Below are 27,581 nucleotides of genomic sequence, written 5' to 3'. Positions count from 1 at the left end.
TAAACCAGGCCAGAACATGTCCGTGTAGACCAATTTGGGTTTCCAATCTCTCCAAAAGAATGTGGTGATCGATGGTATCAAAAGCAGCACTAAGGTCTAGGAGCACGAGGACAGATGCAGAGCCTCGGTCCGATGCCATCAAAATGTCATTTACCACCTTCACAAGTGCCGTCTCAGTGCTATGATGGGGTCTAAAACCAGACTGAAGCATTTCGTATACATTGTTTGTCTTCAGGAAGGCAGTGAGTTGCTGCGCAACAGCCTTCTCTAAAATCTTTGAGAGGAATGGAAGATTTGATATAGGCCGATAGTTTTTATATTTTCTGGGTCAAGGTTTGGCTTTTTCAAGAGAGGCTTTATTACTGCCACTTTTAGTGAGTTTGGTACACATCCAGTGGATAGAGAGCCGTTTATTATGTTCAACATAGGAGGGCCAAGCACAGGAAGCAGCTCTTTCAGTAGTTTAGTTGGAATAGGGTCCAGTATACAGCTTGAAGGTTTAGAGGCCATGATTATTTTCATCATTGTGTCAAGAGATATAGTACTAAAACACTTGAGCGTCTCTCTTGATCCTAGGTCCTGGCAGAGTTGTGCAGACTCAGGACAACTGAGGTTTGGAGGAATACGCAGGTTTAAAGAGGAGTCCGTAATTTGCTTTCTAATAATCATAATCTTTTCCTCAAAGAAGTTCATGAATTTATCACTGCTAAAGTGCAAGTCATCCTCTCTTGGGGAATGCTGCTTTTTAGTTAGCTTTGCCACAGTATCAAAAGGAATTTCGGATTGTTCTTATTTTCCTCAATTAAGTTAGAAAAATAGGACGATCGAGCAGCAGTAAGGGCTCTTCGGTACTGCACGGTACCATCCTTCCAAGCTAGTCGGAAGACTTCCAGTTTGGTGTGGCGCCATTTCCGTTCCAATTTTCTGGAAGCTTGCTTCAGAGCTCGGGTATTTTCTGTGTACCATGGAGCTAGTTTCTTATGAGACATTTTTTTAGTTTTTAGGGGTGCAACTGCATCTAGGGTATTGCGCAAGGTTAAATTGAGATCCTCAGTTAGGTGGTTAACGGATTTTTGTCCTCTGGCGTCCTTGGGTAGGCAGAGGGAGTCTGGAAGGGCATCAAGGAATCTTTGTGTTGTCTGTGAATTTATAGCACGACTTTTGATGTTCCTTGGTTGGGGTCTGAGCAGATTATTTGTTGCAATTGCAAACGTAATAAAATGGTGGTCTGATAGTCCAGGATTATGAGGAAAAACATTAAGATCCACAACATTTATTCCATGGGACAAAACTAGGTCCAGCGTATGACTGTGAGAGTGAGTGGGTCCAGAGACATGTTGGACAAAACCCACTGAGTCGATGATGGCTCCAAAAGCCTTTTGGAGTGGGTCTGTGGACTTTTCCATGTGAATATTAAAGTCACCAAAGATTAGAATATTATCTGCAATGACTACAAGGTCTGATAGGAATTCAGGGAACTCAGTGAGAAACGCTGTATATGGCCCAGGAGGCCTGTAAACAGTAGCTATAAAAAGTGATTGAGTAGGCTGCATAGATTTCATGACTAGAAGCTCAAAAGACGAAAAACGTCATTTTCTTTTTTGTAAATTGAAATTTGCTATCGTAAATGTTAGCAACACCTCCGCCTTTGCGGGATGCACGGGGATATGGTCACTAGTGTAGCCAGGAGGTGAGGCCTCATTTAACACAGTAAATTCATCAGGCTTAAGCCATGTTTCAGTCAGGCCAATCACATCAAGATTATGATCAGTGATTAGTTCATTGACTATAATTGCCTTTGAAGTAAGGGATCTAACATTAAGTAGCCCTATTTTGAGATGTGAGGTATCATGATCTCTTTCAGTAATGACAGGAATGGAGGTGGTCTTTATCCTAGTGAGATTGCTAAGGCAAACACCGCCATGTTTAGTTTTGCCCAACCCAGGTCGAGGCACAGACACGGTCTCAATGGTGATAGCTAAGCTGACTACACTAACTATGCTAGTGGCAGACTCCACTATGCTGGCAGGCTGGCTAATAGCCTGCTGCCTGGCCTGCACCCTATTTCATTGTGGAGCTAGAGGAGTTAGAGCCCTGTCTATGTTGGCAGATAAGATGAGAGCACCCCTCCAGCTAGGATGGAGTCCGTCACTCCTCAGCAGGTCAGGCTTGGTCCTGTTTGTGGGCGAGTCCCAGAAAGAGGGCCAATTATCTACAAATTCTATCTTTTGGGAGGGGCAGAAAACAGTTTTCAACCAGCGATTGAGTTGTGAGACTCTGCTGTAGAGCTCATCACTCCCCCTAACTGGGAGGGGGCCAGAGACAATTACTCGATGCCGACACATCTTTCTAGCTGATATGCACGCAGAAGCTATGTTGCGCTGATTTCAAGGTTTTACTGCTAACCTACAAAGCATTACATGGGCTTGCTCCTACCTACCTCTCTGATTTGGTCCTGCCGTACATACCTATACGTACGCTACGGTCACAAGACGCAGGCCTCCTAATTGTCCCTAGAATTTCTAAGCAAACAGCTGGAGGCAGGGCTTTCTCCTATAGAGCTCCATTTTTATGGAACGGTCTGCCTACCCATGTCAGAGACGCAAACTCGGTCTCAACCTTTAAGTCTTTACTGAAGACTCATCTCTTCAGTGGGTCATATGATTGAGTGTAGTCTGGCCCAGGAGTGGGAAGGTGAACGGAAAGGCTCTGGAGCAACGAACCGCCCTTGCTGTCTCTGCCTGGCCGGTTCCCCTTTTTCCACTGGGATTCTCTGCCTCTAACCCTGTTACGGGGGCTGAGTCACTGGCTTGCTGGGGCTCTCTCGTGCCGTCCCTGGGGGGTGCGTCACCTGGGTGGGTTGATTCACTGTTGTGGTCGGCCTGTCTGGGTTTCCCCCTTTGGGTTGTACCGTGTCGGAGATCTTTGTGGGCTATACTCGGCCTTGTCTCAGGATGGTAAGTTGGTGGTTGTAGATTTCCCTCTAGTGGTGTGGGGGCTGTGCTTTGGCAAGTGGGTGGGGTTATATCCTTCCTGTTTGGCCCTGTCCGGGGGTGTCCTCGGATGGGGCCACAGTGTCTCCTGACCCCTCCTGTCTCAGCCTCCAGTATTTATGCTGCAGTAGTTTATGTGTCGGGGGGCTAGGGTCAGTTTGTTTATCTGGAGTACTTCTCCTGTCCTATTCGGTGTCCTGTGTAAATCTAAGTGTGCGTTCTCTAATTCTCTCCTTCTCTCCTTCTTTCTCTCTCTCGGAGGACCTGAGCCCTAGAACCATGCCCCAGGACTACCTGACATGATGACTCCTTGCTGTCCCCAGTCCACCTGGCCATGCTGCTGCTCCAGTTTCAACTGGCCTGGGCCCTAGGACCATGTCCCAGGACTACCTGACATGAGGACTCCTTGCTGTCCCCAGTCCACCTGGCCATGCTCCTGCTCCAGTTTCAACTGACCTGAGCCCTAGGACCGTGCCCCAGGACTACCTGACATGATGGCTCCTTGCTGTCCCCAGTCCACCTGACTGTGCTGCTGCTCCAGTTTCAACTGTTCTGCCTTATTATTATTTGACCATGCTGGTCATTTATGAACATTTGAACATCTTGGTCATTTTCTGTTATAATCTCTACCCGGCACAGCCAGAAGAGGACTGGCCACCCCACATAGCCCGGTTCCTCTCTAGGTTTCTTCCTAGGTTTTGGCCTTTCTAGGGAGTTTTTCCTAGCCACCGTGCTTTTACACCTGCATTGTTTGCTGTTTGGGGTTTTAGGCTGGGTTTCTGTACAGCACTTTGAGATATCAGCTGATGTACGAAGGGCTATATAAATAAATTTGATTTGATTTGATTTGATTCACACTGCTATGCTTTATCTTTGCCAGGTCGCAGTTGTAAATGAGAACTTATTCTCAACTAGCCTACCTGGTTAAATAAAGGTGTTCTCAACTAGCCTACCTGGTTAAATAAAGGTGTTCTCAACTAGCCTACCTGGTTATAATAATAATAATAATAAAATAATAATAAAAAATAAGAAATGTCCCATATCATACTCATTTAAAGCTTCTTTTCAATCCGTTTTGTAGAAGTTTATTGTTACAGATTTAAATCTAAAGGCAATGTTCCCGTGGAGACTGTGTTCACGGTAAACTCTGTAATATGTCGTCTCAGTGGGAAATGACCCTCACATTTCTATCGTCTGTAACGTTTCCATGATCCACATTTACTAGATCCCTTCAGGTGTGTCTTTTCAGTGGTTTATATCCAAAAAGCCATCAGGAGACGTTCCTACTTCTCAGAATAACCTCTGACCCTATCTGTGACCCTGGTCTCAGTCTTTCATCACATCACACAAACCCCAAGTTCAGTGGGCTGGCAGGGAGGTGATGGAGGGCAAGCCCATGGGATGAAGTTGGGCTCAGTGGGTGGATCAGATATGACTTGCCCTGGAGTGATGTGTCTGTGCGATGGGAGTGGCCATGAGACGGGTGCGGGCTGGCAGTGATTGAGGATGCAGTGGCACGACACACACACACGCGCGCGGTGAGATGTGGGTGGGGTCTGAAGTCATCATAACCTGGCGTGTACATTGGTGATGATTTTTGGTGGAAGGTCCTTGATGGAGAGGTCCCCCGTCTCTCCCCCGCTATCCCTTGCCCCGTGGTCGGTGCTCTCACAGCTGCTCTGGGGCGACTCTGGAGGAGGCTTGTACAGAACACTGGCCAGCAGGAAGAACATCATGCCGAGAACCTGACGGAGGGAGGGATGGATGAAGAGAGAGTGAGAATAAGACATGCACTATGGTTAGAGGGAGAATATCTCTCTCAGTTAAACAAACATTTGATATGGTCGTGAGAATGAAGAAAGTCCTTGAACACAATCCTATAACAGAATGAAATAACAGACATGTACGCCTTGAGTTACCTTGTAGATGATGCCAGCAATGAGTGTATAGCGGCTCATGGCAGAGTTCTGGTAGAGATAACAGGAGCCCTGCTCTCCACACTGGTCCTGCCACAGCAGGCATGAGATGTCGATCACAGAGCCAAACGCTATCGGGCCTGGGATCCCACCTTCAGGAACAACATCACATTATTTACCTTTTATTTGATTTGAAATGTAAACTGTATTTAACGAGGCAAGTCAGTTAAGAACTAATTCTTATTTGTTGGCCTAAACCGGCCAACGCTGAACCAATTGTGCGCCGTCCTATGGGACTCCCAATCACGGCTGGTTGTGATACAGCCTGGATTCAAACCAGGGTTTGTAGTGACGCCTCTAACACTGAGATGCAGTGTCCTAGACCCCTTGCACCACTCGGGAGCTTGTTGTCGGGACTCTCAAGTTACAAGGACACATTTATCAAATCAAAGCAAATTCAACAAGAGAAATGAAATACCTAGACTTCTCACCACGATCCACTGGATTCCCAGTCCAAAGGACCTCTGGCTGTCTGGGACACACCTGTAGGGGTCGACAGAGAGCACTTCAGATTCACAGTTCACACACTGAGGATACTATCAGACTGTTATAACAGAAATATACCACAGTTCACACACTATTTTGTCTGTCTGCTCCGTACCCACCTGAGGGTAGCAGTGAGGGTTAGGGTATGTACCCACCTGAGAGTAGCAGTGAGGGTTAGGGTATGTACCCACCTGAGAGTAGCAGTGAGGGTTAGGGTATGTACCCACCTGAGAGTAGCAGTGAGGATTAGGGTATGTACCCACCTGAGGGTAGCAGTGAGGGTTAGGGTATGTACCCACCTGAGAGTAGCAGTGAGGGTTAGGGTATGTACCCACCTGAGGGTAGCAGTGAGGGTTAGGGTATGTACCCACTTGAGGGTAGCAGTGAGGGTTAGGGTATGTACCCACCTGAGGTTAGCAGTGAGGGTTAGGGTCTGTACCCACTTGAGGGTAGCAGTGAGGGTTAGGGTATGTACCCACCTGAGGTTAGCAGTGAGGGTTAGGGTATGTACCCACCTCAGAGTAGCAGTGAGGGTTAGGGTATGTACCCACCTGAGGATAGCAGTGAGGGTTAGGGTATGTACCCACCTCAGAGTAGCAGTGAGGGTTAGGGTATGTACCCACCTGAGGGTAGCAATGAGGGTTAGGGTATGTACCCACCTGAGGGTAGCAGTGAGGGTTAGGGTCTGTACCCACTTGAGGGTAGCAGTGAGGGTTAGGGTCTGTACCCACCTGAGGGTAGCAGTGAGGGTTAGGGTGTGTACCCACCTGAGGGTAGCAGTGAGGGTTAGGGTATGTACCTACCTGAGGGTAGCAGTGAGGGTTAGGGTATGTACCCACCTGAGGGTAGCAGTGAGGGCGGGGATACTACACAGGAAGGTAAAGAAGATGATGATGAAGAGGAAGGTGAGGAAGGCCGGCATGTGACTACAGGAGCTGGTGCATTTCCCATCCAGAGCCAGACCCTCCTGCCCCGACGTGACGTTCCCCCCCACCACACAGCTGCAGCCCGAGTACACCTAACCAGGGGCACCAGACAGAAGGGACAGTCAGACAGAGTCAACATACACAGCTGTAGCCTGAGTACAACAGACAGAAGGACAATCAGACAGAAGGGAGAGTCAGACAGAAGGGACAGTCAGACAGAAGGGACAGTCAGACAAAATGGACAGTCAGACAAAATGGACAGTCAGACAAAATGGACAGTCAGACAGTTGGACAGTAGAGGAGAGAGAAGGGACAGTCAGACAGAAGGGACAATCAGACAGAAGGGACAGTCAGACAGAAGGGACAGTCAGACAGAAGGGACAGTCAGACAAAATGGACAGTCAGACAAAATGGACAGTCAGACAGAATGGACAGTCAGACAGAAGGGACAGTAGGGGAGAGAGAAGAGTCAGTCAGACAGAAGGGACAGTCAGACAGAAGGGACAGAGAAGGGACAACCAGACAGAAGGGACAGTCAGACAGAAGGGACAGTCAGACAGAAGGGAAAGTAGGGGATAGAGAAGGGACAATCAGACAGAAGGGACAGTCAGACAGAAGGGACAGTCAGACAGAATGGACAGTCAGACAGAAGGACAGTAGGGGAGAAAGCAGGGACAGTCAGACAGAAGGGACAGTAGGGGAGAGAGAAGGGTCAGTCAGACAGAAGGGACAGTCAGACAGAAGGGACAGTAGGGGATAGAGAAGGGACAATCAGACAGAAGGGACAGTCAGACAGAAGGGACAGTCAGACAGAAAGGACAGTAGGGGATAGAGAAGCGACAGTCAGACAGAAGGGACAGTCAGACAGAAGGGACAGTCAGACAGAAGGGAAAGTAGGGGATAGAGAAGGGACAGTCAGACAGAAGGGACTGTCAGACAGAAGGGATAGTAGGGGAGAGAAGGAACAGTCAGACAGAAGGGACAGTACGGGAGAGAGAAGGGTCAGTCAGACAGAAGGGACAGTCAGACAGAAGGGACAGTCAGACAGAAGGGACAGTAGGGGATAGAGAAGGGTCAGTCAGACAGAAGGAACAGTAGGGGATAGAGAAGGGATAGTCAGACAGAAGGGACAGTAGGGGAGAGAGAAAGGTCAGTCAGACAGAAGGGACAGTCAGACAGAAGGGACAGTCAGACAGAAGGGACAGTCAGATAGAAGGAACAGTCAGACAGAAGGGACAGTCAGACAGAAGGGACAGTAGGGGAGAGAGAAGGGTCAGTCAGACAGAAGGGTCAGTCAGACAGAAAGAACAGTCAGACAGAAGGAACAGTCAGACAGAGAGGGCTGCCTCGCATCTAGTCCTTTGCAGGATTTAGTTTTTGGGGATTATGGCTGAATACAAACAGTGTAGTTATTTCCTCCGCAAGGCAATCAAACAAGTGAAATGTTAGTATAGAGACAAAGTGGAGTCGCAATTCAACGGCTCAGACGTATGTGGCAGGGTCTACAGACAATCATGGATTACAGAAAGAAAACCAGCCACTTTGACGGACACCGACGTCTTGCTTCCATTTAATTCCCTGTTTTAGGTCAGTTAGGATCACCACTTTATTTTAAGAATGTGAAATGTTAGAATAATATTAGAGAGAATTATTTATTTCAGCTTTTATTTCTTTCATCACATTCCCAGTGGGTCAGAAGTTTACATACACTCAATTAGCATTTGGTAGCATTGCCTTTAAATTGTTTAACTTGGGTCAAACGTTTCGAGTAGCCTTCCACAAGCTTCCCACAATAAGTTGGGTGAATTTTGGCCCATTCCTCCTGTCAGAGAGTATGCTTGGGGTCATTGTACATTTGGAAGACGCATTTGCAACCAAGCTTTAACTTCCTGAGTGTTTCAAATACTTGTGTTTCAAATACTTGTTCTCTCCACTGTATATATTATTCTTCCATTCCTTTACTTAGATTTGTATGTATTAGATAGTTGTTGTGGAATTGTTCGATTACTTGTTAGATATTACTGCACTGTCAGAACTAGAAGCACAAGCATTTCGCTACACTCGCAATACATTTTTCTTCATTAACAAACTCCTAACCATGTGTATGTGACCAATGAAATTTGATTTGATTTGACAGAAGGGACAGTTACACAGAAGGGACAGTCACACAGAGTGAACATGTATACTGACAGACTACCGTACATCTTCATTAACTAATTTAAGTGAGATCTTTGCTGAACAGTTGGTTGGTTACCTGTCTACCTGTGGAGACCTCCGTGTGGTTGACTGTGCTGCAGCCTGCATGGCAAGGGGAGTAATACATCACACCATCGGATCCACAGACTGGGTTATAGAGCTCTCGTAAACAGTGACAGTCTGCATTACAGCCCACCATCAGGTTGTCCCCCAACCAAGAACTGAGAAAGATAGAGAGAGAGAGAGAGAGAGAGAGAGAGAGAGAGAGAGAGAGAGAGAGAGAGAGAGAGAGAGAGAGATGAGAGATGAGACAGGAGACAGAGAGAGATAGAGACAGAGAGAGAGAGAGAGAGAGAGAGAGAGAGAGAGAGAGAGAGAGAGAGAGAGAGAGAGAGAGATGAGACAGAGAGAGAGAGAGAGACAGAGAGAGAGAGGAGACAGAGAGAGAGGAGACCGAGAGAGAATGAGAGAAATTACCGTACAACAGACCATGTATTCACCCTGCACACCCTAATTGACAACCAAACAAACCAAAACAAAGGCAAAGTCTTCTCATGCTTTGTTGATTTCAAAAAAGCCTTTGACTCAATTTGGCATGACGGTCTGCTATACAAATTGATGGAAAATGGTGTTGGGGGTTAGACATACGACATTATAAAATCCATGTACACAAACAACAAGTGTGCAGTTAAAATTGGCAAAAAACACACATTTCTTCCCACAGGCCCATGGGGTGAGACAGGGATGCAGCTTATGCCCCACCCTCTTCAACATATATTTCAACGAGTTGGCGGGGGGACTCGAAAAGTCTGCAGCACCCAGCCTCACCCTACTAGAATCTGAAGTGAAATGTCTATTGTTTGCTGATGATCCTGTCACCAACCAAGGAGGGCCTACAGCAGCACCTAGATATTCTGCACAGATTCTGCCAGACCTGGCCCGTGACAGTAAATCTCAGTAAGACCAAAATAATGGTGTTCCAAAAAAGACACCATTACCCTAGAGCACACAAAAAACTATACATACCTTGGCCTAAACATCAGCTCCACAGGTTACTTTCACAAAGCTATGAACGATCTGAGAGACAAGGCAAGAAGGGCATTCTATGCCATCAAAAGGAACATAAAATTCAACTTACCAATTAGGATCTGGTTAAAAATACTTGAATCAGTCATAGAGCCTATTGCCCTTTATGGTTGTGAGGTCTGGAGACTTCACAAAATGGGACAAACACCAAAATATCCCCCCGTGTACAACGTAGAACACCAAATAATGCATGCAGAGCAGAATTAGGCCGATACCCACTAATTATTAAAATCCAGAAAATAGTCGTTAAATTATATAACCACCTAAAAGGAAGCGATTCCCAAACCTTCCATAACAAAGCCATCACCTACAGAAAGATGAACCTGGAGAAGAGTCCCCTAAGCAAGCTGGTCCTGGGGCTCTGTTCACAAACACAAACACACCCTACAGAGCCCCAGGACAGCAGCACAATTAGACCCAACCAAATCATGAGAAAACAAAAAGATAATTACTTGACACATTGGAAAGAATTAACAACAAAACAGAGCTAACTAGAATGCTATTTGGCCCTACACAGAGAGTACACAGCGGCAGAATACCTGACCACTGTGACTGACCCCAAATTAAGGAAAGCTTTGACGATGTACAGACTCAGTGAGCATAGCCTTGCTATTGAGAAAGGCCGCCGTAGGCAGACATGGCTCTCAAGAGAAGACAGGCTATGTGCTCACTGCCCACAAAATGAGATGGAAACTGAGCTGCACTTCCTAACCTCCTGCCCAATGTATGACCATATTAGAGAGACATATTTCCCTCAAATTACACAGATCTACAAAGAATTCTAAAACAAATCCAATTTTGATAAACTCCCATTTGTACTGGGTGAAATTCCACAGTGTGCCATCACAGCAGCAAGATTTGTGACCTGTTGCCACGAGAAAAGGGCAACCAGTGAGGAACAAACACCATTGTAAATTACAACCCATTATTTCACTTTATCTCAAATATAAAGTATATTTTGATTTGTTCAACATTTTTTGGGTTACTAAATTAATCCATATGTATTATTTCATAGTTTTGATGTCTTCAATATTATTCTACAATGTATAAAATAGTCAAAATAAAGAAAAATCATTGAATGAGTAGGTGTGTCCAAACTTTTGACTGGTACAGTATATATGTAATTAGAATTTTTTTGTGTACATTTTTTAAAATGTAACTTTTATTTAACTAGGCAAGTCAGTTTAGAACACATGTTTATTTACAATGAGTGAACAGTGGGTTAACTGCCTTGTTCAGGTGTAGAAAGAAACATTTTCCCCTTGTCAGCTCAGGGATTCGATCTTGCAATCATTTGGTTACTAGCCCAACGTTCTAAACACTATCTACCGTCCCAAAGGTTCTCACGGAGACCAATTACCCCTCATGCACAATTTCATGACGGTCTCAACCCTACCAGTCTGTTTAGCTAACATTCCACTTCTTTGTACTCAAAATAATGATTATACGGTATAATGGGTAAGACAAAATAATGTCAAATATTCCACTGGGCCTGGTCTGGGCTTACCTGTTGTGGAGGTTGTGGGCTGGCTCATAGTACTGTTCATTGTACTGATGACCCGGTGGTAGGTTACTGCGGTAGGGGGAAGTCACCCCGGCCATGAGGACGTTGGGACAGTGGATGAGGAAGATGAAGATGGCAAGAAGACTGATGACGGCACACACCATGCAGAACCTAATGATGTCACGGCAACGGAGGTTCAGCTTCTTCACGATGTAGCCACCCAGGAAAGTGCCTCCTCCACCAGCGGGTACCACCATGTAGCCTGGTGGGAGGAGAGGGAAGGTTAATACCATGTAGCCTGGTGGGAGGAGAGGGAAGGTTAGTACCATGTAGCCTGGTGGGAGGAGGGAAGGTTAATACCATGTAGCCTGGTGGGAGGAGAGGGAAGGTTAGTACCATTTAGCCTGGTGGGAGGAGAGGGAAGGTTAGTACCATGTAGCCTGGTGGGAGGAGAGGGAAGGTTAGTACCATGTAGCCTGGTGGGAGGAGAGGGAAGGTTAATACCATGTAGCCTGGTGGGAGGAGAGGGAAGGTTAGTACCATGTAGCCTGGTGGGAGGAGAGGGAAGGTTAGTACCATGTAGCCTGGTGGGAGGAGAGGGAAGGTTAGTACCATGTAGCCTGGTGGGAGGAGAGGGAAGGTTAGTACCATGTAGCCTGGTGGGAGGAGAGGGAAGGTTAATACCATGTAGCCTGGTGGGAGGTATGGGAAGGTTAGTACCATGTAGCCTGGTGGGAGGAGAGGGAAGGTTAGTACCATGTAGCCTGGTGGGAGGAGAGGGAAGGTTAATACCATGTAGCCTGGTGGGAGGAGAGGGAAGGTTAATACCATGTAGCCTGGTGGGAGGAGAGGGAAGGTTAATACCATGTAGCCTGGTGGGAGGTGAGGGAAGGTTAGTACCATGTAGCCTGGTGGGAGGAGAGGGAAGGTTAGTACCATGTAGCCTGGTGGGAGGAGAGGGAAGGTTAATACCATGTAGCCTGGTGGGAGGAGAGGGAAGGTTAGTACCATGTAGCCTGGTGGGAGGAGAGGGAAGGTTAGTACCATGTAGCCTGGTGGGAGGAGAGGGAAGGTTAGTACCATGTAGCCTGGTGGGAGGAGAGGGAAGGTTAGTACCATGTAGCCTGGTGGGAGGAGAGGGAAGGTTAGTACCATGTAGCCTGGTGGGAGGAGAGGGAAGGTTAATACCATGTAGCCTGGTGGGAGGAGAGGAAAGGTTAGTACCATGTAGCCTGGTGGGAGGAGAGGGAAGGTTAGTACCATGTAGCCTGGTGGGAGGAGAGGGAAGGTTAGTACCATGTAGCCTGGTGGGAGGAGAGGGAAGGTTAGTACCATGTAGCCTGGTGGGAGGAGAGGGAAGGTTAATGCCATGTAGCCTGGTGGGAGGAGAGGGAATGTTAGTGCCATGTAGCCTGGTGGGAGGAGAGGAAAGGTTAGTACCATGTAGCCTGGTGGGAGGAGAGGGAAGGTTAGTACCATGTAGCCTGGTGGGAGGAGAGGGAAGGTTAGTGCCAGTTGAGAACAAGTTCTCATTTGCAACTGCGACCTGGACGTATTGTGACGTGGCAGAGCACCAAGTATTGTGACGTGGCAGAGCACCAAGTATTGTGACGTGGCAGAGCACCAAGTATTGTGACGTGGCAGAGCACCAAGTATTGTGACGTGGCAGAGCACCAAGTATTGTGACGTGGCAGAGCACCAAGTATTGTGACGTGGCAGAGCACCAAGTATTGTGACGTGGCAGAGCACCAAGTATTGTGACGTGGCAGAGCACCAAGTGTTGTGACGTGGCAGAGCGCAACATATAGTGACGTGGCAGAGCACCAAGTATTGTGACGTGGCAGAGCACCAAGTATTGTGACGTGGCAGAGCACCAAGTATTGTGACGTGGCAGAGCGCAACATATAGTGACGTGGCAGAGCACCAAGTATTGTGACGGGGCAGAGCACCAAGTATTGTGACGTGGCAGAGCGCAACATATAGTGACGTGGCAGAGCACCAAGTATTGTGACGTGGCAGAGCACCAAGTATTGTGATGTGGCAGAGCACCAAGTATTGTGACGTGGCAGAGCACCAAGTATTGTGACGTGGCAGAGCACCAAGTATTGTGACGTGGCAGAGCACCAAGTATTGTGACGTGGCAGAGCGCAACATATAGTGACGTGGCAGAGCACCAAGTATTGTGACGTGGCAGAGCACCAAGTATTGTGACGTGGCAGAGCACCAAGTATTGTGACGTGGCAGAGCACCAAGTATTGTGACGTGGCAGAGCACCAAGTATTGTGACGTGGCAGAGCACCAAGTATTGTGACGTGGCAGAGCACCAAGTATTGTGCCGTGGCAGAGCACCAAGTATTGTGCCGTGGCAGAGCACCAAGTATTGTGACGTGGCAGAGCACCAAGTATTGTGACGTGGCAGAGCGCAACATATAGTGACGTGGCAGAGCACCAAGTATTGTGACGTGGCAGAGCACCAAGTATTGTGACGTGGCAGAGCACCAAGTATTGTGACGTGGCAGAGCACAAAGTATTGTGACGTGGCAGAGCACCAAGTATTGTGACGGGGCAGAGCACCAAGTATTGTGACGTGGCAGAGCACCAAGTATTGTGACGTGGCAGAGCGCAACATATAGTGACGTGGCAGAGCACCAAGTATTGTGACGGGGCAGAGCACCAAGTATTGTGACGTGGCAGAGCACCAAGTATTGTGACGTGGCAGAGCGCAACATATAGTGACGTGGCAGAGCACCAAGTATTGTGACGGGGCAGAGCACCAAGTATTGTGACGTGGCAGAGTGCAACATATAGTGACGTGGCAGAGCACCAAGTATTGTGACGTGGCAGAGCACCAAGTATTGTGATGTGGCAGAGCACCAAGTATTGTGACGTGGCAGAGCACCAAGTATTGTGACGTGGCAGAGCACCAAGTATTGTGACGTGGCAGAGCACCAAGTATTGTGACGTGGCAGAGCACCAAGTATTGTGACGTGGCAGAGCACCAAGTATTGTGACGTGGCAGAGCACCAAGTATTGTGACGTGGCAGAGCACCAAGTATTGTGACGTGGCAGAGCACCAAGTATTGTGACGTGGCAGAGCACCAAGTATTGTGACGTGGCAGAGCGCAACATATAATGACGTGGCAGAGCACCAAGTATTGTGACGTGGCAGAGCACCAAGTATTGTGACGTGGCAGAGCACCAAGTATTGTGACGTGGCAGAGCACCAAGTATTGTGATGGGGCAGAGCACCAAGTATTGTGACGTGGCAGAGCACCAAGTATTGTGACGTGGCAGAGCGCAACATACAGTGACGTGGCAGAGCACCAAGTATTGTGACGGGGCAGAGCACCAAGTATTGTGACGTGGCAGAGCACCAAGTATTGTGACGTGGCAGAGCGCAACATATAGTGACGTGGCAGAGCACCAAGTATTGTGACGGGGCAGAGCACCAAGTATTGTGACGTGGCAGAGCACCAAGTATTGTGACGTGGCAGAGCACCAAGTATTGTGACGTGGCAGAGCACCAAGTATTGTGACGTGGCAGAGCACCAAGTATTGTGACGTGGCAGAGCGCAACATATAGTGACGTGGCAGAGCACCAAGTATTGTGACGGGGCAGAGCACCAAGTATTGTGACGTGGCAGAGCGCAACATATAGTGACGTGGCAGAGCACCAAGTATTGTGACGTGGCAGAGCACCAAGTATCGTGATGTGGCAGAGCACCAAGTATTGTGACGTGGCAGAGCACCAAGTATTGTGACGTGGCAGAGCACCAAGTATTGTGACGTGGCAGAGCACCAAGTATTGTGACGTGGCAGAGCACCAAGTATTGTGACGTGGCAGAGCACCAAGTATTGTGACGTGGCAGAGCACCAAGTATTGTGACGTGGCAGAGCGCAACATATAGTGACGTTGTAGAGCACCAAGTATTGTGACGTGGCAGAGCACCAAGTATTGTGACGTGGCAGAGCACCAAGTATTGTGACGTGGCAGAGCACCAAGTATTGTGACGTGGCAGAGCACCAAGTATTGTGACGGGGCAGAGCACCAAGTATTGTGACGTGGCAGAGCACCAAGTATTGTGACGTGGCAGAGCGCAACATATAGTGACGTGGCAGAGCACCAAGTATTGTGACGGGGCAGAGCACCAAGTATTGTGACGTGGCAGAGCACCAAGTATTGTGACGTGGCAGAGCGCAACATATAGTGACGTGGCAGAGCACCAAGTATTGTGATGGGGCAGAGCACCAAGTATTGTGACGTGGCAGAGCACCAAGTATTGTGACGTGGCAGAGCACCAAGTATTGTGACGTGGCAGAGCGCCACATATTGTGACGTGGCAGAGCACCAAGTATAGTGACGTGGCAGAGCGCCAAGTATAGTGACGTGGCAGAGCGCCAAGTATTGTGACGGGGCAGAGCACCAAGTATCGTGACAGAGCAGCACGTATTGTGACGGGGCAGAGCACCAAGTATCGTGACAGAGCAGCACGTATTGTGACGGGGCAGAGCACCAAGTATCGTGACAGAGCAGCACGTATCGTGACATGGCAGAGCGCCACATAAGTCGCTCTGGATAAGAGCGTCTGCTAAATGACTTAAATGTAATGTAAATGTAAATATTGTGACGTGGCAGAGCACCAAGTATAGTGACGTGGCAGAGCACCAAGTATAGTGACGTGGCAGAGCGCAACGTATCGTGACGTGGCAGAGCACCACGTATCGTGACAGAGCACCACGTATCGTGACGTGACAGTGCGAGTCCCATTGTAAAGAAGCTTGCTATCGTCATGTAGAACGTGTGTCTCACATCACAGTTTGTGTGGGGTGTAGTTAGTGTTATGATGCTCTCTCACCAAACCAGGTGGCTGCCTCAGATGCACTCAGACTGAACTGAGACTCGAGGAACTTGGGGCCGAAGGTGGACATGCCAGCGATGAGGGTGGCCTCTGTGGCCCCCGCCAGACACAGGAAGAGGAAGGGAGGGTTCTTCAGCAGGAGCAACACTGACCTGGAGAGAGTGAAAGAGAGAGTGAAAGAGAGAGTGAAAGAGAGAGTGCAAGAGAGAGTGAAAGAAAGAGAGTGAAAGAGGGAGAGTGAAAGAGGGAGAGTGAAAGAGAGTGAAAGAGAGAGTGAAAGAGAGAGTAGAAGAGAGAGTGAAAGAGAGAGTGAAAGAGAGAGTGAAAGAGAGTGAAAGAGAGAGTAGAAGAGAGAGTGAAAGAGAGAGTGAAAGAGAGAGTGAAAGAGAGAGTGAAAGAGAGAGAGTGAAAGAGAGAGAGAAGAGAGAGTGAAAGAGAGAGTGAAAGAGAGAGTGAAAGAGAGAGAGAGAAAGAGAGAGAGAAAGAGAGAGTGAAAGAGAGAGAAAGAGAGAGTGAAAGAGAGAGTGAAAGAGAGAGAGAAAGAGAGTGAAAGAGAGTGAAAGAGAGAGAGAAAGAGAGAGTGAAAGAGAGAGAAGAGAGAGTGAAAGAGAGAAGAGAGAGTGAAAGAGAGAAGAGAGAGTGAAAGAGAGAGAGAGAAGGGAGAGAGTGAAAGAGAGAGTGAAAGAGAGAGTAGAAGAGAGAGTGAAAGAGAGAGTGAAAGAGAGAGAGAGTGAAAGAGAGAGAGAGTGAAAGAGAGAGAAGAGAGAGTGAAAGAGAGAGTGTAAGAGAGAGTGAAAGAGAGAAGAGAGAGTGAAAGAGAGAGACGGGAGAGTGAAAGAGAGAGGGGGAGTGAAAGAGAGAGAGAGAGAGTGAAAGAGAGAGAGAGTGAAAGAGAGAGAAGAGAGAGTGAAAGAGAGAGTGTAAGAGAGAGTGAAAGAGAGAGAGAGAGAGAGAGAGAGAGAGAGAGAGAGAGAGAGAGAGAGAGAGAGAGAGAGAGAGAGAGAGAGAGAGAGAGAGAGAGAGTGTGTGTGGGGTTATTTCCTTAGTAAGATCTTCAGTTCTTAATTAAAGTAAAGCTCCTCCATAATCTCTAACACTGAGACCTGAGCCCGTATCCACAACATCTCAGAGAGCTGATCCACAATAACTTTCGCCTTTAAAATATACTGTACATGAATACACTCTTAGAAAATAATTTGCTTTCTAGAACCAAAAAGGGTTATTTGGCTATCCCCATAGGAGAACCCTTTGAAGAAACCCTTTTTGTTCCAGGTAGAACCCAACAGAGTTATACCTGGCAACAAAAAGGGTTGTACCTGGCAACAAAAAGGGTTGTACCTGGAACTAAAAAGGGTTCTCCTATGGGGACAGCCACAGAAACCTTTTGGAACAATTTTTGTAGTACTGTAAGCTGATTCAGACAGATCCTAGATCAGCCCTCCTACTCCGAGACACTTTACTACCATGTTATTTAACACAATGTAGTCTTTGTCCTGTTTCCTCTCACTAATCCCCTGTTGTCATGGAGAATCAGTCTGCTTTCTGAGCCCAAGTTATGTTGGAAACGGGGAGAAATTGTGCTTTACAACGGTATTGATATTACAGTTGATCTGGAAGTATTACGTTTTTTGGGGGGTCGCTAAAATAAGGTCAATTGTACGAATCCAGCGCGATGTACAAACGTGAGTTAGTTAACATTAGCTGATCAGATTGAATCCATCTGTCAGTGTTATGGTGTGAGTTAATAAATAGAGAAGGAGAGTGGAAGGCCTGGTTCCTTCTGTATCGTAGAGGGTAGGGTCACCTACTGTACCTGGGCATGTCTTTCACTGACTTCCCAAACTGAGGGTCTGATGCACTGGCCTGACTGCCATCTTTCAGCTGGTGGGTCTCAGACACACGCATGGCCACATACTTCTGAGAGCCTGGACAGAGAAAGGGGGAAGAAAATACAGATATATATGTTGATGTCAAAGACTGATCTCATTGGGATGTGTTGGGTTCTGTGGTGTTGGTGAAGTGACATTAAGTTGGTCAGTAACCTGGTAGTTGGCGTGGGTAACCCAGGATGGGCAGGGCGACAACCAGCCCTGCTGCGCCTCCTGCCAGGAAGCCAATCCACCAGGCCCCCACCCACAGAGGGTTCTCTGGAGTCAGCTCTGTCCTACACACAGGGAAGAGGCACAGAAGAAGACATGACGAAGAGGACAAAAAGTTGCGAGATGGACAATAATGAAGTTGAGAGCTTTGGCTTATTTATTGAGAATTATGAGTAAATGTTACACTGCAAAGGACCACTAGAGGGCAGTATTGTATCTGTAGAATGGCCACTAGAGGGTAGTATTGTATATCTGTAGAATGGCCACTAGAGGGTAGTATTGTATATCTGTAGAATGGCCACTAGAGGGTAGTATTGTATATTTGTAGAATGGCCACTAGAGGGTAGTATTGTATATTTGTTGAATGGCCACTAGAGGGTAGTATTGTATATTTGTAGAATGGCCATTAGTGGGTCGTATTGAATATCTGTAGAATGGCCACTAGAGAGCAGTATTGTCTATTTGTATAAATGGCCACTAGAGGGTAGTAATAGTATATCTGTAGAATGGCAAATAGAGGGAGGTATTGTATATTTGTAGTATGGCCACTAGAGGGTATTATTGTATATCTGTAGAATGGCCACTAGAGGGAGGTATTGTATATTTGTAGAATGGCCACTAGAGGGAGGTATTGTATATTTGTAGAGTGGCCACTAGAGGGAGGTATTGTATATTTGTAGAATGGCCACTCAAATCAAATCAAATGTTATTTGTCACATGCGCCCAATACAACAGTCTGTGACAAGGGTGGCTGGAGTCTACTGTATATCTGTAGGAAGACATTTCCCCTTTTAAGGTGAAATAATTGTTATAGTCTACGGGTCCAGCTGAATCAGATACGGTAAATACAGACGGATTAAGAAGCTGTTCCTCTGAGCTGAGTCAAGAGGTATGGTAGGTGGAGGCAGACCGACAGAGGTACTCACGTCATGTGGATCTCTGTGTAGATGTTAAGGAAGTATCCTCCTAGAAGATACCCTGCAGCTGGGCCCACGATGGCTGCTGTATAGAAGATCCCTGAGGAGCCAGACAGACAGAGACCAGAAAAGAGCTTCAGTTAGGGTCTTCCTACATCCCCTCATTGTTACTAAAAGCATTGTAATTGGGACAAATCATTCACTAAACCCTTAACTAAATCTTGTAATAAATAATGTGGTGACTAAACTGCTTGTAGCTAAGATGGGGAGAAGTCTGTCCATAATAAAGTCCTCTACATTTTTTGTTTGTTTGTTGTTGTTGTAATTTGACCCCTTTTCTCCCTAATTTCCTGGTCTCCAATTGTTGTAGTAGCTACTATCTTGTCTCATCGCTACAACTCCTGTAGGCGCTCGGGAGAGACGGAGGTTGAAAGTCATGCGTCCTCCGATACACAACCCAGCTAAGCCGCACTGCTTCTTAACACGGCGCGCATCCAACCCGGAAGCCAGCCACACCGGTTACGTCAGAACCTGGTCGCGAACCCAGAGTCACTGATGGCGCAGCTGGCGCTGCAGTACAGCGCCCTTAACCACTGCGCCACCCGGGAGGCCCTACTCTACATTCTTAACAGCAACAAGACAGGTCCGACAGGCCCTAGTTTTGTCGCACCTGGAGGGACCTCAGAAAATTACAACCGGCTCAGAACAGGGCAGCAGGATGTACACAGAGCGCTAACATGAGTAATATGCATGTCAATCTTTCCTGACTCTAAGTGGAGGAGAGATTGACTTCACTACTTGTATTTATGAGAGGTATTGACATGTTGAAAGCACTGAGCTGTCTGTTTAAATGACTGGCACACAGCCCAGACACCCATCCATACCCCACAAGACATGCCACCAGAGGTCTCTTCACAGTCCCCAAGTCCAGAACAGACTATGGGAGGCGTACAGTACTACATAGAGACATGACTACATGGAACTCTGTTCCACATCAGGTAACTGATGCAAGCAGTAGAATCAGATAAAAAAACAGCTAATATCTAGAAAACAAAATCAATGTGTACATGTGTGTAGAGAAGTGGCCTGAGGGAACACACTTAATGTGTTGTAGATATGTGGTCTGAGGGAACACACTTAATGTGTTGTAGATATGTGGTCTGAGGGAACACACTTAATGTGTTGTAGATATGTGGCCTGAGGGAACACACTTAATGTGTTGTAGATATGTGGTCTGAGGAACACACTTAATGTGTTGTAGATATGTGGTCTGAGGGAACACACTTAATGTGTTGTAGATATGTGGTCTGAGGAACACACTTAATGTGTTGTAGATATGTGGTCTGAGGGAACACACTTAATGTGTTGTAGATATGTGGTCTGAGGGAACACACTTAATGTGTTGTAGATATGTGGTCTGAGGGAACACACTTAATGTGTTGTAGATATGTGGTCTGAGGGAACACACTTAATGTGTTGTAGATATGTGGTCTGAGGGAACACACTTAATGTGTTGTAGATATGTGGTCTGAGGGAACACACTTAATGTGTTGTAGATATGTGGTCTGAGGGAACACACTTAATGTGTTGTAGATATGTGGTCTGAGGGAACACACTTAATGTGTTGTAGATATGTGGTCTGAGGGAACACACTTAATGTGTTGTAGATATGTGGTCTGAGGGAACACACTTAATGTGTTGTAGATATGTGGTCTGAGGGAACACACTTAATGTGTTGTAGATATGTGGTCTGAGGGAACACACTTAATGTGTTGTAGATATGTGGTCTGAGGGAACACACTTAATGTGATTGTAGATATGTAGGTCTGAGGGAACACACTTAATGTGTTGTAGATATGTGGTCTGAGGGAACACACTTAATGTGTTGTAGATATGTGGTCTGAGGGAACACACTTAATGTGTTGTAGATATGTGGTCTGAGGGAACACACTTAATGTGTTGTGATATTGGTCTGAGATAATGTGGTCTGAGGGAACACACTTAATGTGTTGTAGATATGTGGTCTGAGGGAACACACTTAATGTGTTGTAGATATGTGGTCTGAGGAACACACTTAATGTGTTGTAGATATGTGGTCTGAGGGAACACACTTAATGTGTTGTAGATATGTGGTCTGAGGAACACACTTAATGTGTTGTAGATATGTGGTCTGAGGGAACACACTTAATGTGTTGTAGATATGTGGTCTGAGGGAACACACTTAATGTGTTGTAGATATGTGGTCTGAGGGAACACACTTAATGTGTTGTAGATATGTGGTCTGAGGGAACACACTTAATGTGTTGTAGATATGTGGTCTGAGGGAACACACTTAATGTGTTGTAGATATGTGGTCTGAGGGAACACACTTAATGTGTTGTAGATATGTGGTCTGAGGGAACACACTTAATGTCTGTTGTAGATATGTGGTCTGAGGGAACACACTTAATGTGTTGTAGATATGTGGTCTGAGGGAACACACTTAATGTGTTGTAGATATGTGGTCTGAGGGAACACACTTAATGTGTTGTAGATATGTGGTCTGAGGGAACACACTTAATGTGTTGTAGATATGTGGTCTGAGGAACACACTTAATGTGTTGTAGATATGTGGTCTGAGGAACACACTTAATGTGTTGTAGATATGTGGAACACACTTCTGTAGATATGTGGAACACACTTAATGTGTTGTAGATATGTGGCCTGAGGGAACACACTTAATGTGTTGTAGATATGTGGCCTGAGGGAACACACTTAATGTGTTGTAGATATGTGGCCTGAGGGAACACACTTAATGTGTTGTAGATATGTGGCCTGAGGGAACACACTTAATGTGTTAGTAGATATGATATGTGGTCTGAGGGAACACACTTAATGTGTTGTAGATATGTGGTCTGAGGGAACACACTTAATGTGTTGTAGATATGTGGTCTGAGGGAACACACTTAATGTGTTGTAGATATGTGGTCTGAGGGAACACACTTAATGTGTTGTAGATATGTGGTCTGAGGGAACACACTTAATGCGTTGTAGATATGTGGTCTGAGGGAACACACTTAATGCGTTGTAGATATGTGGTCTGAGGGAACACACTTAATGCGTTGTAGATATGTGGTCTGAGGGAACACACTTAATGCGTTGTAGATATGTGGTCTGAGGGAACACACTTAATGCGTTGTAGATATGTGGTCTGAGGGAACACACTTAATGCGTTGTAGATATGTGGTCTGAGGGAACACACTTAATGCGTTGTAGATATGTGGTCTGAGGGAACACACTTAATGCGTTGTAGATATGTGGTCTGAGGGAACACACTTAATGCGTTGTAGATATGTGGTCTGAGGAACACACTTAATGCGTTGTAGATATGTGGTCTGAGGGAACACACTTAATGCGTTGTAGATATGTGGTCTGAGGGAACACACTTAATGCGTTGTAGATATGTGGTCTGAGGGAACACACTTAATGCGTTGTAGATATGTGGTCTGAGGGAACACACACACTTAATCTGAGGGAACACACTTAATGCGTTGTAGATATGTGGTCTGAGGGAACACACTTAATGCGTTGTAGATATGTGGCCTGAGGGAACACACTTAATGCGTTGTAGATATGTGGCCTGAGGGAACACACTTAATGCGTTGTAGATATGTGGCCTGAGGGAACACACTTAATGCGTTGTAGATATGTGGCCTGAGGGAACACACTTAATGCGTTGTAGATATGTGGCCTGAGGGAACACACTTAATGCGTTGTAGATATGTGGTCTGAGGGAACACACTTAATGCGTTGTAGATATGTGGTCTGAGGGAACACACTTAATGTGTTGTAGATATGTGGTCTGAGGGAACACACTTAATGTGTTGTAGATATGTGGTCTGAGGGAACACACTTAATGTGTTGTAGATATGTGGTCTGAGGGAACACACTTAATGTGTTGTAGATATGTGGTCTGAGGGAACACACTTAATGTGTTGTAGATATGTGGTCTGAGGGAACACACTTAATGTGTTGTAGATATGTGGTCTGAGGGAACACACTTAATGTGTTGTAGATATGTGGTCTGAGGGAACACACTTAATGTGTTGTAGATATGTGGTCTGAGGGAACACACTTAATGTGTTGTAGATATGTGGTCTGAGGGAACACACTTAATGTGTTGTAGATATGTGGTCTGAGGAACACACTTAATGTGTTGTAGATATGTGGTCTGAGGGAACACACTTAATGTGTTGTAGATATGTGGTCTGAGGGAACACACTTAATGTGTTGTAGATATGTGGTCTGAGGGAACACACTTAATGTGTTGTAGATATGTGGTCTGAGGGAACACACTTAATGTGTTGTAGATATGTGGTCTGAGGGAACACACTTAATGTGTTGTAGATATGTGGTCTGAGGGAACACACTTAATGTGTTGTAGATATGTGGTCTGAGGGAACACACTTAATGTGTTGTAGATATGTGGTCTGAGGGAACACACTTAATGTGTTGTAGATATGTGGTCTGAGGGAACACACTTAATGTGTTGTAGATATGTGGTCTGAGGAACACACTTAATGTGTTGTAGATATGTGGTCTGAGGGAACACACTTAATGTGTTGTAGATATGTGGTCTGAGGGAACACACTTAATGTGTTGTAGATATGTGGTCTGAGGGAACACACTTAATGTGTTGTAGATATGTGGTCTGAGGGAACACACTTAATGTGTTGTAGATATGTGGTCTGAGGAACACACTTAATGTGTTGTAGATATGTGGTCTGAGGGAACACACTTAATGTGTTGTAGATATGTGGTCTGAGGGAACACACTTAATGTGTTGTAGATATGTGGTCTGAGGGAACACACTTAATGTGTTGTAGATATGTGGTCTGAGGGAACACACTTAATGTGTTGTAGATATGTGGTCTGAGGGAACACACTTAATGTGTTGTAGATATGTGGTCTGAGGGAACACACTTAATGTGTTGTAGATATGTGGCCTGAGGGAACACACTTAATGTGTTGTAGATATGTGGTCTGAGGGAACACACTTAATGTGTTGTAGATATGTGGTATGAAACATTTTCAACGGTCTATAAATGTGGTCTATAAATGTGGTCTATAAATGTGGTCTATAAATGTTGTTTATAAACGGTCTATAACTGCCTGAATGTTGCGGTCTATAAATGTGGTCTATAAATGTGGTCTATAAATGTGGTCTATAAATGTTGTTTATAAACGGTCTATAACTGCCTGAATGTTGCGGTCTATAAATGTGGTCTATAAATGTGGTCTATAAATGTGGTCTATAAATGTGGTCTATAAATGTTGTTTATAAACGGTCTATAAATGTGGTCTATAAATGTGGTCTATAAATGTGGTCTATAAATGTGGTCTATAAATGTTGTTTATAAACGGTCTATAACTGCCTGAATGTTGCGGTCTATAAATGTGGTCTATAAATGTGGTCTATAAATGTGGTCTATAAATGTTGTTTATAAACGGTCTATAACTGCCTGAATGTTGCGGTCTATAAATGTGGTCTATAAATGTGGTCTATAAATGTGGTCTATAAATGTTGTTTATAAACGGTCTATAACTGCCTGAATGTTGCGGTCTATAAATGTGGTCTATAAATGTGGTCTATAAATGTGGTCTATAAATGTTGTTTATAAACGGTCTATAACTGCCTGAATGTTGCGGTCTATAAATGTGGTCTATAAATGTGGTCTATAAATGTGGTCTATAAATGTTGTTTATAAACGGTCTATAACTGCCTGAATGTTGCGGTCTATAAATGTGGTCTATAAATGTGGTCTATAAATGTGGTCTATAAATGTTGTTTATAAACGGTCTATAACTGCCTGAATGTTGCGGTCTATAAATGTGGTCTATAAATGTGGTCTATAAATGTGGTCTATAAATGTTGTTTATAAACGGTCTATAACTGCCTGAATGTTGCGGTCTATAAATGTGGTCTATAAATGTGGTCTATAAATGTGGTCTATAAATGTTGTTTATAAACGGTCTATAACTGCCTGAATGTTGCGGTCTATAAATGTGGTCTATAAATGTGGTCTATAAATGTGGTCTATAAATGTTGTTTATAAACGGTCTATAACTGCCTGAATGTTGCGGTCTATAAATGTGGTCTATAAATGTGGTCTATAAATGTGGTCTATAAATGTTGTTTATAAACGGTCTATAACTGCCTGAATGTTGCGGTCTATAAATGTGGTCTATAAATGTGGTCTATAAATGTGGTCTATAAATGTTGTTTATAAACGGTCTATAACTGCCTGAATGTTGCGGTCTATAAATGTGGTCTATAAATGTGGTCTATAAATGTTGTTTATAAACGGTCTATAACTGCCTGAATGTTGCGGTCTATAAATGTGGTCTATAAATGTGGTCTATAAATGTGGTCTATAAATGTTGTTTATAAACGGTCTATAACTGCCTGAATGTTGCGGTCTATAAATGTGGTCTATAAATGTGGTCTATAAATGTGGTCTATAAATGTTGTTTATAAACGGTCTATAACTGCCTGAATGTTGCTGGGCCCCAGGAAGAGTAGCTGCTGCCTTGGCAACAGGTAATAGAGATCCTTAATACATCCAATACAATTGTTCCTGCCTCAACCGGGTTAAAAGACCTCATTGTTCTGTTCCTACGTTGAGTTGTTTATTTTTGATCAATAAGCTCACAGAGACAGACTGAGTCCTTTCACTGAGTTGTCACGGAGGTCATTGAAATGGTGATTGTGTTCTATTGCCTCTGTTGACTCTGAAAGGAAAATAGCGGGGGGAGAGGCACAACTCAAAGGCATATTATTGGCGTCTGTGGGGAAACTGCTGATTGGAAGACAGGGAAGGTCTAAGGGATGGTCAAATTGCCTGATTCAATAGAGAACAGATGTAGCAGGGGTTTGTGGGACTTGTCTGTTGGAGTTCAGTTGGAGACATAATGACATAATGTTACCCACATCCAATTTGAACAACTGTATTCAACAACCAATCGACAGGGGTCTCTGTCACTGTTATAGAATAAAAATTGCCATTCCGATCCATTAGATTACAATCCTCTCCACACGGATGATTTCACATCTAAAGCATGTGTTTAGTGAGTCAGCCTAATGACCCTCATACCAATGAATCAGACTCTGCTCTCATCTGCACATCCTGTTTCCTCTCATTCTACCCTTGTCTGACAGTCTCACAGCATTCTGGTAGCTGCTGTGTCAGTCTGTGGTCTCTGACCACCCACACACACCTAATGCACATGAAACCACATGGATATAATTCACACACAGTATCAGTCAGCCATCACAAACACTGCCAGGACACGGTATCAGTCAGCCATCACAAACACTGCCAGGACACGGTATCAGTCAGCCACCACAAACACTGCCAGGACACGGTATCAGTCAGCCACCACAAACACTGCCAGGACACGGTATCAGTCAGCCGCCACAAACACTGCCAGGACACGGTATCAGTCAGCCACCACAACACGGTATCAGTCAGCCGCCCCAAACACTGCCAGGACACGGTATCAGTCAGCCACCACAACACGGTATCAGTCAGCCACCACAACACAGTATCAGTCAGCCGCCACAAACACTGCCAGGACACGGTATTAGTCAGCCGCCACAAACACTACCAGGACACGGTATAAGTCAGCCACCACAACGTGGTAACAGTCAGCCACCACAAAACGGTATCAGTCAGCCACCACAACACAGTATCAGTCAGCCGCCACAAACACTGCCAGGACACGGTATCAGTCAGCCGCCACAAACACTGCCAGGACACGGTATCAGTCAGCCACCACAAACACTGCCAGGACACGGTATCAGTCAGCCGCCACAAACACTGCCAGGACACGGTATCAGTCAGCCACCACAACACGGTATCAGTCAGCCGCCCCAAACACTGCCAGGACACGGTATCAGTCAGCCACCACAACACGGTATCAGTCAGCCACCACAACACAGTATCAGTCAGCCGCCACAAACACTGCCAGGACACGGTATTAGTCAGCCGCCACAAACACTACCAGGACACGGTATAAGTCAGCCACCACAACATGGTAACAGTCAGCCACCACAACACGGTATCAGTCAGCCACCACAACACAGTATCAGTCAGCCGCCACAAACACTGCCAGGACACGGTATCAGTCAGCCGCCACAAACACTGCCAGGACACGGTATCAGTCAGCCGCCACAAACACAGCCAGGACACGGTATCAGTCAGCCGCCACAAACACTGCCAGGACACAGTATCAGTAAGCCGCCACAAACACTGCCAGGACATGGTATCAGTCAGCCGCCACAAACACCACCAGGACACGGTATCAGTCAGCCGCCACAAACACTGCCAGGACACGGTATCAGTCAGCCGCCACAAACACTGCCAGGACACGGTATCCGTCAGCCGCCACAAACACTGCCAGGACACGGTATCAGTCAGCCACCACAAACACCACCAGGACACGGTATCAGTCAGCCACCACAAACACCACCAGGACACGGTATCAGTCAGCCACCACA

General features: G+C 46.0%; 1 protein-coding gene across 4 annotated transcripts in view; it reads right to left on the bottom strand.

The window, feature by feature from the left end:
- Positions 1–4,066: 4,066 nt before the first annotated feature.
- LOC124045513 (solute carrier organic anion transporter family member 4A1-like) overlaps positions 4,067–27,581 on the bottom strand; it is a 67,536-nt gene continuing 44,021 nt past the window's right edge. For 3 of the 4 annotated variants that reach the window (XM_046364852.1, XM_046364854.1, XM_046364853.1), the window contains exons 3-12: positions 19,052–19,142; positions 18,069–18,190; positions 17,840–17,951; positions 16,024–16,178; positions 11,171–11,429; positions 8,636–8,798; positions 6,295–6,473; positions 5,388–5,452; positions 4,913–5,061; positions 4,067–4,738 (exon numbers count right to left, since the gene is read on the bottom strand). In XM_046364852.1, coding sequence (XP_046220808.1) covers positions 4,559–4,738; positions 4,913–5,061; positions 5,388–5,452; positions 6,295–6,473; positions 8,636–8,798; positions 11,171–11,429; positions 16,024–16,178; positions 17,840–17,951; positions 18,069–18,190; positions 19,052–19,142 — 1,475 coding nt within the window. In that variant the 3' untranslated portion in view covers positions 4,067–4,558. Of the gene's footprint in view, positions 4,739–4,912; positions 5,062–5,387; positions 5,453–6,294; positions 6,474–8,635; positions 8,799–11,170; positions 11,430–16,023; positions 16,179–17,839; positions 17,952–18,068; positions 18,191–19,051; positions 19,143–27,581 lie in introns of those variants that run through there. The other variant, XM_046364855.1, reaches the window with a different exon arrangement.

Source organism: Oncorhynchus gorbuscha, linkage group LG10 (genome assembly GCF_021184085.1).
Source record: "Oncorhynchus gorbuscha isolate QuinsamMale2020 ecotype Even-year linkage group LG10, OgorEven_v1.0, whole genome shotgun sequence".
Classification (NCBI taxonomy): domain Eukaryota; kingdom Metazoa; phylum Chordata; class Actinopteri; order Salmoniformes; family Salmonidae; genus Oncorhynchus; species Oncorhynchus gorbuscha.
The sequence above is the reverse complement of the archived record's forward strand: the minus strand, read 5'-3'. Positions and strand labels throughout refer to the sequence as shown.